This window comes from Juglans regia, chromosome 10, assembly GCF_001411555.2.
Source record: "Juglans regia cultivar Chandler chromosome 10, Walnut 2.0, whole genome shotgun sequence".
Lineage (NCBI taxonomy): Eukaryota > Viridiplantae > Streptophyta > Magnoliopsida > Fagales > Juglandaceae > Juglans > Juglans regia.
The window spans coordinates 9,895,211-9,909,707 of NC_049910.1; the positions used below are offsets into that span (position 1 = coordinate 9,895,211).

At 37.8% G+C, this 14,497-nt stretch overlaps 1 protein-coding gene across 1 annotated transcript; it reads left to right on the forward strand.

Moving 5' to 3' along the window:
* The first annotated feature begins 1,120 nt into the window (after positions 1–1,120).
* Positions 1,121–13,281, forward strand: LOC109001558. Its single transcript, XM_018978908.2, has 2 exons — positions 1,121–1,312; positions 12,446–13,281. The coding sequence occupies exons 1-2, from the start codon at positions 1,236–1,238 to the stop codon at positions 13,095–13,097; spliced, it is 729 nt and encodes a 242-aa protein (XP_018834453.2). The 5' UTR covers positions 1,121–1,235; the 3' UTR covers positions 13,098–13,281.
* The last annotated feature ends 1,216 nt before the right edge of the window (positions 13,282–14,497 follow it).

Consider the following 14,497-nt stretch of genomic DNA (forward strand, 5'->3'; position numbering starts at 1 on the left):
CCAGAACAAGAATTAAAGATTGGGGTTTCTAGAGTGACAGGTGAGAGCTGAGAGAGAACCTGCGTGATGGTGACGGCATCTACCAGTTCGTGGACAACTACGACTGAAAAACACTCGAACCCCAGTGCTCATACCCACGAGGTGCTCTCAGGTAGTGACGCCACATGAACATATGTTGTCTTCGGTGGAGTGCAGGGCCCAACCAGCCACCAAAAAATCCACGCGGCTACATTGGAAGTTCCACTGAGTCTTCTGGGTTGAACGTGGTGGATGCAAGTTGTGGGAGTTGTTACCAACTCGTGTACGCCGACCCTCTCCTCTCTGCGAAATTATCTTCCCCAAGCCCTAATTGACCCAACATCGAAATGGTCAATCACGGTAGGATTTCATGAAATGGGAGAAAAGAAGAGAGACAGAGAGAAAATTTGGTAGATTTGGCCTGAGGAGAGAATAAATTTTCCCGTTGAAATTGAAGGAAATGGTGAGAATGCACGCCAGCCAAAAATTTCCAACCGTGCTGTTCGTCGAAATGGATTGGCACATGTTACACGCCGTGTAATATGAGGGAGTTTTTTTTCCGGTGAAATATGTTGGTGGCAAAAGAATTTTTTACAACCATTTTAAATGATCCGTCGGCATGTCGCCGTAACAGAGTGATTCTTTTTCCACAAACCCACTTTGTGGAAAAGCGCCTATTTTGTTGTAGTGTGGGGTATTTGTTGGAGAACTTCATCCCCTAACATGTATCATCTTTGATACATATTTTATTTTAACGAAGTTTGCTTGCTTAGAAAAAAAAAAATGTAGAGAAACACTATCAAGTTTACACGTGTCTTTTAGCTTAGGTGGCATGTTTGTACTACTTTTCTGTTCCACAAGGGTCAAAGATGTAATCATCCATGACTGGAAATAACTCGTTTCTGTTAATTTATTTTTTATTCTGATCTCCTTCTTAGTGGGGGCAAGCAGGATCCAGGCAATATATGCGGCTCTGAGAGTGTAGGCCAACACTCTCCCAACTTGCAAGGGTCACTTGTGCAAAATCTTATCCCTTCAAGATTTTATGACCCTATTTTAATTTGGCATAATCTTCAAGTCAATCTAGCAGGATCCATGTCCATCTTATTATAAAGCATAAAAATCAAACCCTGCACGAAAACAATCTAACTAGCCTGCTGAGTGTTTATCCAACAGCGGCCTCAGAAAAAGTAATACCAGCGCAGCTTCCTTCCAATATGCAAACACTATATATATTCCCCCACCAACAATCAAAACCTTCATCAACAATCAAAGCCTTCATCTCTCTCTCTCTCTCTTTCTCTCTCTCAAATGGGTACTTCTCAGCAGTTTTCCTCTCTTAGCTGTAAACTCACCATCAAACAAGCAAAACAAGTGGAATTGAAGTCCACGGGTTCTCTCTTTGTTAGATACTATCTTTCTGCAGGAAACAACAAAAGAATTCGGCTTAACAGTCGAGAAATCTCCTCCAGGTCCGATCTGTATTGGAACGAGTCCTTCTCATTGGATTGCTTTGCTACCCACGACACCATGGACAACCTAAAGCAAGAAAACGTGGTTTTCGAGCTCCGGTGGAGATCAAACAAAGTGCCTGTTCTTGGGAGGAATATTATTGGGGGCTCAAAACTCTTGGGTAGGGCAGAGATTCCATGGAAAGAAGTCTATGAGTCACCAAACATGGAGATGGAGAAGTGGGTCACGATGATTCCCACGAGTGGATCGCGTGTGCTTGTTGAAGGTGTCAAACCACCTAAGCTGCAAGTGGGAATGAAAGTTCAAGTTCCTGCAATGGTGGAAAAGGAGAGGAGGAGATCAAATTATGGGAAGGGAAAGAAGTCATGGGATGAGTCATGTGGATGCAAAGATGGTCACGGGCATGGCTGCACTAGTTTTGAAGATTATAATATTTTTGCACTAGCGGCTGCTTTGGAGGCATTTTAATTAGGCGCAATGACATATGACATGTAATATTGGTTGGAGTCGACACAAGCTAGTTTGGCCTTATTATTGATTTATTAATTGTATTCGGGACATTGAGTTAATTTGTACTTAAGCGATGAATATGTATATTTGATGTGATATGGGACTACAACTCTTGAAGAGAAATGAAATGGAGTCCAGCTCTTCAATTTTCAAACAACACACTATCAATAGTTTATAAATTAAATTATACCATGTGATATAAAAGCCTTCAAATAACATTACTCAATAAATATATCCAACACACTATCAATAGTTTACTTCACCTTGATTTCACTTTCTTTAAAAACACTGTAGCATTATTTTTATAACACGATACAAAGGATTGGAAGAACATCGGTGGCATTTTTGGGACGAGTACATGCATTTAAAATAAAAAAATAAAAAATATTTTTTTATAGAAATTATACAAAAATAAATTTATAAACTAATATAATTTGATATAAAATGTCAGTGTATAGTTTTTTTTTTTAAGAGAAATTGTCATGATTCATTCATTATATAAACTTACATACATAACCGGATATATTTTGGGATGACCTGTGAAAGCAACACACTTGTCTAGTAGATTTTGAAATCTGTGACGACCTGTGAAAGCAACGCACTTGTCGCTTTTCAGCCACAAACTTCATATCTGAAAGGTTTGGTACATGGTCGCGAGTCCGATGATCTGGTGAATATGTCGAGAAGAGCTCCTGGAAGGGGTGGCACGTGAGGGCCACACGCAGTGATTTTTGCATAACCATCACTTTCCTCTGAACGGTTTTTGACTTGTGAATATTCTTGTGTCGCGCATGTCTCTCGAGAGTTGCCGAAAAATTGTAAATTTATCTTTTTCAACCTTGAAGAAAGCAAGATAAAACTAAGCAAAAGAAATCTTAATAGACAATGTGGGTGAATGGAGGAAGGAGGGAAGGAGAGGGAGGAGGAGGAAGCCGAGGCCTCCTCCCCTCTCCTATGAAAATCAGATTTGGAACTCCTGATTTTTTACCGTATAACTGTAGCAAATATGTGGAGACAGAGCATTTATATATATTTATATATATAGTACTCGTAGATACATATAAAGAAAAAACATCTTCTGCTAGATCTCATTGTCTTAAAACTACCCAAAACAATATTGGTTTCATCATCCCCTACCATAGATTTTATTCTCTTTAGTGTGACCAAGGATATTACAACACTTGTGAATAATAACCTATTAAATTACTAAACCCAAAAACAAAACATTAATTTTTTGTTTTCATTGTAAGTTGGCAAATTATCTCTACAACATCCAATTGCTTAATAGATATTTGTAAAATTCATGTGCAATTTATTTTTGCTTTTTTAAAAAATACATGAATTAATGTAGGGTGAATAGATGTCCAGCTACCAGTACCACTCATTCACATCCCTAACAACGGTCTGGTTAGTCATTAGTCTCTACCACAATCCTAATGTTGTGGTTAGACGAATTAAGTGGGCTTTGACAGAAGCTTTATGGTTGAGAGTAGAGGACTTAGTGGGGCGCTCGCCTTTTTGTGGAATAGCACAGATGACATTACCTTGGAATCGTTTTCCCAGAATCATATCTCTTTGTCTATGAGGAGGAAAGAAGACAATGTGGAACTATTGCTGACTGGTTTTTATGAACACCTTTCCACTTATTAGAGGGAGGGTAGCTGGCAGCTTTTGAGAATGCTTAAGTCTAGCAAAGATAGAGCCTGGATTTGTTTTGGGGACTTCAATGAAGTACTGCATCAACATGAAAAGAAAGGAGCAGCTCGAAGGCCTTATCACCAAATGGAAACTTCAAGGGAGGTAGTGGAGTTTTGTGGTTTGAGTGATCTTGGTTTTGAAGGAACAAAGTTTACTTGGAACAATGGAAGAGATGACTATCAATTTACCAAGGAAAGATTGGATCAAGCTTTTGGAAACCTGTCTTGGACAAAACTATTTACTGAATGCAGTGTCAGTGTTCTAGCAGCATAGACTTCTAACCATTGTCCTCTTTTGCTTAAAATGAGGAATGTGAGGGAGAGGAGATGGAGTGAAGAAGGGGGTAGAACAAAGGTGTTCAGATATGAGGCAAGTTGGGATCAGAGGGAGGAATGCAGTAGATTTGTTCATAATAGCTGGTTTCAGAAACAAACTTGGCAGGGGTCTCATTTATGAGGTGTGCATAATAGCTTATTGAGGTGTAGGGACTCTTTGATTAAGTGGAGCAAAAATTCCCTTGGAAAGCACAAGAAAGACGTTCAGGAGAAAGTCAAAAATCTTTCTAAGTTGCAGGATTCTAACTCTGGTGATCACTCAGTGGCTGTGAAACAGATGCAGAATGAAGTTGATGTAGTTATAGAAGAAGATAATGTGAGATGGAAGTAGAGGACCAAACAGATATGGCTCAAAGATGGAGATAAAAACACCAAGTTCTTTCATAGAGTGCTAAACAGAGAAGAAAAGTTAATGTGATCAAGAGAGTGGTGAGGAGAGATGGAAGGGTGGCCAACTGCTTGGATGATATTTCAGAAACTTTTTGTTTACATTTCAAGGACCTTTTTTCCCCTTTTAATCCTGATTAGATAATTGATTGTTTGAATCATGTGGGAAGAAGGATGGATGAGCACATGAACAGAATGTTGTCAAGGGAGTTCCTTGCATATGAGGTAAAAACAACTTTGTTTCAAATGAATCCATTGGGGTCTCCTGTCCTTGATGGATTCTCAGCTGTGTTTTATCAAACTCATTAGGACATTGTGGGAGGGGATGTGACTCGAGCTATGCTTGAAGTTATTAATTCAGCAGGTGACATTTCCCCTATTAATGAAACTTACATTGTGCTGATTCCTAAAGTCAAAAATCCTCAAACAGTTTCTGAGTTTAAACCTATCTCTTTATGTAATTTTATTTATAAGGTGATCTCAAAAGTCCTAGCAAATAGGCGCAAGCTCATCTTGCCTCAACCCATTTCTCTTGCACAAAGTGCCTTTGTGCCTGGGAAACTAATCCTTGATAATGTGATTGTGGCATTCGAGGCAATGCATTCAATGAGTTCTAAGGTGAAAGGGCAGCATGCATATATGTCTTTGAAGTTGGACATGAGCAAGGCCTATGATAGAGTGAAATGGAGTTTTTTGAGAAAGGCAATGAAGAAGATGAGTTTCAATTCTAGATGGATTTCATTGGTGATGGGATGTATTTCAACTGTTTCATATTCCATTCTTATTAATGGTTCCCCTTAAGCTTGGTTCCAACCCACAAGGTGATTAAGACAGGAGGATTCCTTCTCCCCTTATCTTTTTATCCTTGTCTCTGAAGTATTGAGCTCCCTTTTGAATCATGTTGAAGCTTCTAAGCAGATTCGGTGTCCAATTTGGTAGAAGCAAGTTAAGCATTAAGCATTTATTTTTTTTGTAGATGATAGCTAGCTATTTTGTTGAGCAAATGAAATGGAATGGTCTAAGATACTTGACTTGCTTGATCTCTATGAAAGGGCCTCAGGACAAAAACTCAACAAGGACAAAACATCCATATTTTTCAGTTCAAATACAAAAAATTTGACAAGAGATCCTACTCTTTTTGGTAGGTCAAGGTATCAGACTTTTAAAAGGATCCTAGATATAGTTGGAAGTAGAGTGAGCCATTAGAAGACAAAACTGCTCTCACAAGCAGGAAAAGAGATTTTATTTAAGGATGTTATTCAAACTCTCCCCACCGATTGTATAGGGTTTCTAAATTGCCTCAAGCACTTCTAATGGAGCTCAATAGAGTTATCCATCAGTTTTGGTGGGGTCAACAAAAAAATGAGCATAGAGTCCATTGGCTTTATTGGAAGCAAATGGGGAAGGCCAAAACTGCAGAAGGGCTGAGTTTTAGAACCTTAGATAGTTTTAACCTCGCTTTACTGGCTAAACATGGTTGGAGGATACTGCAGTAGCCAAATTCTCTAGCTTCACAGGTTCTTAAAGTGAAATACTTCCTCGTACAGATTTTCTTAAGGCTAAGGTGGGTGCAAGACCCTCATTTATCTGGAGGAGTATTTGTTCTGCTAGAAATATGGTTGAAAAGAGTTCTTTTTGGAGGATTGGTGATAGTCATGATACTCTTATTTGGAAGGACAGGTGGTTGCCCACTCCTTCTGGCTATAGGGTCCAATCTCCCACTAAGATTCTACCTATAAATGCAAAGGTTGTAGGTCTTATAAACCATACAGAGACATAGTGGAATAAGGTGCTGGTGAGAGATGTGTTTGGGAAGGAGGAAGCTGCTACTATCCTGAAACTCCCAATTAGTGCCACTAGTGCTAGGGACAGATTGATATGGTTAGGCACTAAGGATGGAGTTTTTACAGTTGTCAGTCATCTTCTGTTGCTTATAAGGAGAAGGATTTGACTATCTTGTTGGAGGTATAAAATCCCAAATGCAGCAAAAAGTTTTATGTGGAGAGCCTGCCATGAGTCATTGCCTACGAGGTTAAACCTGTTCAAGAAGAAAATTTGTGACTCACCTATGTGTCCTATCTGTTTGAGTGAGGAAGAGACTGTGGTCCATATTTTGTGGAACTGTAAACCTGCTATGGATGTTTGGAGTCAAGGCCCTTCTATGTTTCATAAAATTTCCCTCAGAATAGAAAGATTTATTGAGCTTGTTGAGGAACTGAGCCTATCTTGTGATCAAGAGACTATGGAACTCTTTGCAGTAATAGCTAGGAGCATTTGGTATAGGAGGAATCAATTTATCTTTGAGGACTGATTTGCACATCGAAGAACTTTAGCTAAGCAAGCTGAGAAGTTCCTTGATGAGTTTAGAGCTGCTCAACAGACTCCTAAGGCTTCCACTCGTGTGATATTAGATGAGAGAGTTAATTGGATCCCTCCTCCACTAGGCACTATAAAGATTAAATGGGATGCAGCCTTGAGTGAGGTCAAAGGTAGAGCATGTTTTGGTCTAGTAGCCCGTGATCATGAGGGTAGGGTGATTGCCACTAAAAGGATTTCAAAAGCAAGCTTAATTGATCCTTTATTAGTTGAAACTCGAGGAGCCTTTCATGCTGCAGAGTTGGCTGCTGATATGGGACTTAGATCAGTACTCTTGGAGGGTGATTCAAGCCAAGTTGTCAAAGGCTTGGAGCAGCAATTGGACAGATGGGATCGGGTGGGCATGATCCTTAGTGACACTAAACTGAGACGATCATCTTTGTCTACTTGGAGTGTTCTGTTTGTTAAAAGAGATGGTAATATGTTTGCTCATAATCTTGCAAAACCATCTCCAGAGTTAGAAAAGGATGCTTCAGAACTGGTTTTTAGTCCAACTTGTTTGCAATTTGCTACTCTTTCTTGAGTTTTAATAACGAGTATTATTCCTTTTAAAAAAATTAGCTAGTAATGTTAAGTATAAGTTTCAAAAAGATAAATTTTGTACAAGTCTTTTATAAAAAAATAGGTTTCACTAATAAAGAATAGTTTTTTTATAATTTTTTAAAGTAGAGTCTACTTTTGTAAAGACTTATGTGAAACTTGTCCATTTAAAACTTGTACAAATCATTTTTATATATACATACACACAAGTGTCTAAGGTTGCGTTTGGGTATAAGTGACATATTCTCTGGAATTATGTGAATAGTAATAAAAAAAGTAATAAAAAAATAATAATAGAATATTGAATAATAGTGAATAGAAGTAAAAAGTAGATAAAAACTAATAATAAAATAATGAACAGTAGTCAGGTATTATAAGAAGTGAGACCCTCCTGGCTGGTTGGATGTTTTTTTTCACTTTACACCCACAAATTACAAGCTGCCACGTAGGTGTTGCAATAAAATACATCTTACACTCGCTTACAAGTGAAATTTCTTTTTAAGCTCTTTCCCCTCTCTCTCTCTCTCTCACTCCCTCCCTCCCCCCACCCCGTCATTTGCTCTCCCCCCACCCTCTGTCACTCTTTTTCTCTCCCTCTAGATTACGATCTGTGTAGAGGGATTTGTCGCCATCGACGCGAGATAGGTGAGGGTACTAGCTCACAAATTTTTAGTTTGATGTCGTAGTCTTTGTTTTGTTGATATGGCAAACACCCGGGGAAGTAAGTTTCCCCTTTTATTTTATATATTCGATGGGTTCTTCTGGTTTACTAATGGAATCAAATCATTTCATAATCATATTTGATTCCATTATATTTTTTTTTTCTTTTTAAAATTCTGAAAAGAGGAAATTTTAAAAAAGTATTGATTGCGTATCACAGAATTGAGACATGAAGGAGGTAAGTATTGTTTTTGTGGAATGGCATGACAACATAGTCAACGATAACAATGAGAACTCCATCTCAATTTTTCTTCAAGCAAACAAATTCAAGACAAAGTTTTCATTATTACCAGATTTGATTGTATTAGTCGTAGAAGAATTTTCCTTTTTAATTATTACTTGGAGAATGGGAGTGTTGGGGCAGAGTCGTTCTGTAGTAGTGACAGCGATTGCGCTCTACCTGATCTCACTCACCTTGCCGAGAAGAGGTAATTCTCTGAATAAAATCTGAAGATGAAGATGGCCTGTATTGAAGGAGATGAAATCAATGCAAAGAATTTGTCGAAGGAGATGAAATCTAAAGACGAAAATGGTGGCCTCTGTTGAATGAGATGAAATCAATGCAAAGAATATGTTGAAGGAGATGAAATATGAGGATGAAAATGGCCTTTATTGAAGGAGACGAAGATGGGTTCGAGGGAATCCTTCGGGGAGAAGAGGAAAGAGAGACAGGAGAAGAGGGAAGAGAGATGGGAGAAGAGAGAAGGTAGAAGAGAGAGAGTAGAATGGATTTGATTCTACCGTAACTTTAATAAGTCTACTACATATCATAACTTTACTAGTAGGTGTAAAAGTGAAATTGACATCCGATCGGTCTAAAGTTTTTCCCTTCTGAGAATACGTGGCAGTACCCAAATTAGGCCTAAAACTATCCAATTAAAGTGGGAAAGCCCTAGCGCTAAATCTGCTTGCCCTAGCTAGGAATATCTTACCAAAATGTACATGTAGTTACATTTGTCAAAGAAAAATTCTACTCATTATTATTTTCTTATCATCCTCTCATCATACCATAATGTAACATTAAATGATAGGTTCATATCAAAGGATGATGAGAAGATGATGAGAAAAATAATGATGAGTAGCATTATTTGTAAGAAACCAAATGTAAGAAACCAATTGCCAGCATGTTTTATTTATTTATTTATCTAATTCTTAGCAAAACAAGAAAAATTGTACTCATTTTGAAAAAGTATAGATACATGAGACATGTGTCCCATGTATAAAGATGCATAAGAGACACTCTCAATCAAGTCTAGAGAATTACTTGTAAAGTAAAGATCGATATGTTTCTCATCCATTCAAAAGTGGACATGATCTTTACAGGAGACACTCTCTATCGAGTGAAAAGAAACACTAAATCCCAAACAAACTCCATTGTTGCTCCACCTTTCTTCGACTGTCTTCTCTCTAGAAAAAATCCCATCTTTCCTTTGAGGTTTGTCGAAGAAGCAGATGTGAGTCTCGATTCCACCTTCCTCTCCATCTCCTTTTACTTTTCCTTTTCATTTCCACTACCTATATGTGAATATGCTTATAAGGTAGTTTTTCTCACCCAGTTCTAATTTTCTCAGATCTACTGTATTTCGGCCGTGGAAAGTCGACACGCACCCTACCATGAAGTTTCCCTACCGCCGATCTGCTGAGACTACAGGGGAACCGCACCCAAAATGATGGCCCTCACACGCGGCTTGTTTCCGAACGCGGTCTTCACGTGCCACCACCCTCCAACTACTTCGTCAGCTACACGTGCCGCACCAGCATATTCCCCACCTTCCGATCCTTTAGATCGAGCCAACCCCACCTCCATACCACCGGCGCATAGCCTTCACACGCCACTCCAGATGCGCGGGTTGACTGTCCCTTCGCAGATCTGCTCTTTCAATGCCGATCTATCCAGGTTATCGCTTTCTCTAACTGGTGATTTTGTTAAAGAGACTAAGGATCTCTCCAAAAAATATCTCAAGACAATGGACTACAGTGCACCCACTTACACCGTTTCCAACAGTGGCTTATCTTCTGAACATCTTTTAAGACGGTACCCTCTTTGTAGGGTTTGGGTAGTGACTAAGAAATTGATCTCAAAATCTGTTTTCTTTTCTTTTTATCACCACTTTTGCACTGTAGTTGTTATATTGGAACTACAAAAAATACCAATTTTCCCCAGGAGTGACACTCATGGGACTACAACAAAGGTTTAGTGGCATTGAAGCAGTTGGCTTTTTTGTGGGGTAAGTTGGTATGAGAACAATTGCAATGGTCTTACCGATTGCAATAATGTCATCCGGCAAGTGAATATAAATTAAAAAAAAAATACGTGACTAGAGTCTCAGACCTTTTTCACTATATGCTACAAAGACAAGAAGCTACTAAGCAGTGATATGTGTATTAGGAAAGCAATCACGTATCCTTATTACTAGCTCCTTGTAAGGCTCATTCTGCACTGAACTGCTCTCACTTATCTGTCTAGCATTGACATATTCACTTTTCCTAGCACTTGTAGTTGCAAAGACATTTACTGACATTGAACCTAATTTGATTAATTCAGAAGTGAGGAATTAGAGTTTGAACCAAAGTTGGGGGATCTTCTTGATTAATTTATAGATATGTTTCCCAATATGAGAATGTATTAAAATTAGCTCAAGCCTTTCTTTAATGATTATGTTTTCAGTTCATCGATTAAGGAAATTAAACAATTTACATCCATATGGTATCCAAAAGGCCCTTTACAGATGAGATCATGAAACTTACAGTCATAGTCTCCCCCATCCTATTCGTTGACCAGCCAAATCATAATCAAATATTTTGTCTCATTGGACAAGGTTTGCAAAAGATTGTGATATTATTATCATAAAAGCTCAAAAGTAATCCAAAAAATAATAAATAAATTAGTTTAAGCACCAGGTAGTAAAAAATAAGATGTGCAATGAATCTAACGAATCAAATGTTTAAAATTAGCCTCAGTTGAAGAGGAAATGGAAAGAAAGGCAATGAAATTGTCTAGTGACTTGTAAAAACCAAATTAGAGCAGCTGATGCAGAAGCATGCGTGCATTAAGATAAGATAAAGAAAGCGAATTGAATAATATGGAAAAGCAGCAGGCAAAATGAAAAATTAGAGGAGAGATTTTGCATTCCAAAGTGAACCTTGAAAACCAGAACATGAATTAAAGATTAGGGTTTTTAGAGTGACAGGTGAGAGCTGAGAGAGAACTTGCGAAAGTGGTGATGGCCTCTACCAGTCCGTGGACAACTCCAACAGAAAACTGCGCAAACCCTTGTGCTCATACCCACGAGGTGCTCTCAGGCAGTGACGCCACATGACCATGTGCTGTCTTCGGTGGAGCGCAGGGTCCAACGAGCCACCAGAAAATCCACGAGGTCGGCGACATTGGAAGCTCCACCGAGTCTTCTAGGGTTGAACGTGGTGGATGCAAGCCGTGGGAGTTGTTACCAACTCGTGTACACCAACCCTCTCCTCTCTGCGAAATTATCTTTCCCATGCCCTAATTGACTCAACATGGAAATGATCGATCACGGGAGGATTTCATGAAATGGGAGAAAATAAGAGAGACAGAGGGAAAATTTGGTAGATTTGGTCTGAGGAGAGAATAAATTTTCCTGCTGAAATCGGAGGAAAGGGTGAGAATGAGCGCCAACCAGAAATTTCTCACCGTGCTGTTCGTTGAAATGGGTTTGCACATGTTACAAGTCGTATAATATGAGGGGTTTTTTTTGCAACAGAGTGATTCTTTTTCCACGAACCCACTTTGTGGGAAAAAACCTATTTTGTTGTAGTGTGGGGTATTTGTTGGAGAACTCCATCCCCCTAATATGTATCATCTTTGATACATCTTTTATTTTAATGAAGTTTGTTTACTTAGAAAAAAAAAATGTAGAGAAACACTATCAAGTTTACACGTGTCTTTTAGCTTAAGTGGCATGGTTGTACTACTTTTCAGTTTCACAAGGGTCAAATATGTAATCATCCATGACTGGAAATAACTCCTTTTTGTTAATTTACTTTTTATTTTGATCTCCTTCTTAGTGGGGAAAAGCAGGATCCAGGCAATATATGCGGCTCTGAGAGTGTAGCCCAGCACTCTCCCAACTTGCAAGGGTCACTTGTGCAAAATCTTATCCCTTCAAGATTTTATAACCCTATTTTAATTTGGCATAATCTTCAAGTCAATCTAGCAGGATCCATGTCCATCTTATTATAAAGCATAAAAATCAAACTCTGCACGAAAACAATCTAACTAGCCTGCTGGGTGTTTATCCAACAGCGGCCTCGGAAAAAGTAATACCAGCGCAGCTTCCTTCCAATATGCAAACACTATATATATTCCCCCACCAACAATCAAAACCTTCATCAACAATCAAAGCCTTCATCTCTCTCTCTCTCTCTCAAATGGGTACTTCTCAGCAGTTTTCCTCTCTTAGCTGTAAACTAACCATCAAACAAGCAAAACAAGTGGAATTGAAGTCCACGGGTTCTCTCTTTGTTAGATACTATCTTTCTGCAGGAAACAACAAAAGAATTCGGCTTAACAGCCGAGAAATCTCCTCCAGGTCCGATCTCTATTGGAACGAGTCCTTCTCATTGGATTGCTTTGCTACCCACGACACCATGGACAACCTAAAGCAAGAAAACGTGGTTTTCGAGCTCCGGTGGAGATCAAACAAAGTGCCTGTTCTTGGGAGGAATATTATTGGGGGCTCAAAACTCTTGGGTAGGGCAGAGATTCCATGGAAAGAAGTCTATGAGTCACCAAACATGGAGATGGAGAAGTGGGTCACGATGATTCCCACGAGTGGATCGCGTGTGCTTGTTGAAGGTGTCAAACCACCTAAGCTGCAAGTGGGAATGAAAGTTCAAGTTCCTGCAACGGTGGAAAAGGAGATCAGGAGGAGATCAAATTATGGGAAGGGAAAGAAATCATGGGATGAGTCATGTGGATGCAAAGATGGTCATGGGCATGGCTGCACTAGCTGTGAAGATTATAATATTTTTGCACTAGCGGCTGCTTTGGAGGCATTTTAATTAGGCGCAATGACATATGACATGTAATATTGGTTGGAGTCGACACAAGCTAGTTTGGCCTTATTATTGATTTATTAATTGTATTCGGGACATTGAGTTAATTTGTACTTAAGCGATGAATATGTATATTTGATGTGATATGGGACTACAACTCTTGAAGAGAAATGAAATGAGTCCAGATTTCTTGTCATTCTTTCCTTTCCTTTTCCTTTTTTATTTTTTTTAAATTGCTAGAGTAACCGAACGTTGGGTTCCGATTGTTCCGACAAATTTCTTTTATTTTCTTTTTTACTTAGTATTTAAAAAAATATATTTTTTTAGTGATGTTATGAATTTTAAAAAAAATATATATATATTTAAGAATATAAAAAAATGAATGAAAAAAAATAAAAAAAATATATATTTTTGTGACGGGTCTCGAGCACTGCTCTTTTTTTTTTTTTTAACATCTTCAGCTATATCTCATTCTCTTTAAGAAAAAAAAAAAAAATACATAAATTAATGTAGGGTGAATAGAGGTCCAGCTACCATGCAACACTCATTCACATCCCCAACAAAGGTCTGGTTAGTCATTAGTCTCTAGCACATGAATCCTAATGTTGTTAATGTTGTGGTTAGTCGATTTCAGTGTCTTGATCGAGGATGGGTTTCACTTTCCCAGACCTACATGAATGAATATATGGTGGGTCTTCACCATGATGAGGTACCAACGAATCTAGTAGTTCAAATATCTACTCCTTGGGCCTCCTTTAGGGATGGTGAGTCCTCAACCCAAAAGGGTGGCGGGCCATTCCAAGGGAAAATTGTTTTCTAATTATTTAATTTTTTTTTTAATATGATATGGTATTTGAATAGATAAGATTGATAATTTAACTTACGTTCTGTTAAAAATTTACTAAATATATCTTATTGAGAAGTGAATGGAAAAAATTGAAAGATCGATGAAAAAGATGACTTATTTTTTTAGTTAAATTATCAATCTTATCTATTCAATTTTCAAACAAGATGTATCCAATAAATTTTTAACACGATGTAAAACAAACTCACATTTTTTTTTTTTATGTGAAATCAAGGAATAGCGAGTTACAGTTTCTCAAAAATAATATACACCAATTAATATAAATTTATAAAAAAAATGATAAGAATCTTCTTTATTTTACTATAAAAGACTAGATTTAATGGATGAAATCCATTTCAATAATATGAAATATTAGATGGTTGTATTTTAAAAAAAAAAAAATTTAAAAAAAATGATTATATATTAAAGAAATCAAATAACAAAATATATAAATAAGATAGAGAGGATCTCTTTGAGTTCTTTATCCGTACAAATTTTTTAAATTTATAAAATCAAATTATCTAATCTCATTTTATTATTATAATTTTTTTAAAATTTTATA

What these genes read in the sequence shown, in the direction of transcription:
- LOC109001558 (XM_018978908.2), top strand. Translation starts at nt 1,236, where the DNA reads ATGCAAACACTATATATATTCCCCCACCAACAATCAAAACCTTCATCA. An exon ending in GCCTTCATCTCTCTCTCTCT is followed by an intron (nt 1,313 to 12,445) that starts CTCTTTCTCTCT and finishes CAAAGCCTTCAT; the next exon opens with CTCTCTCTCTCTCTCTCAAA.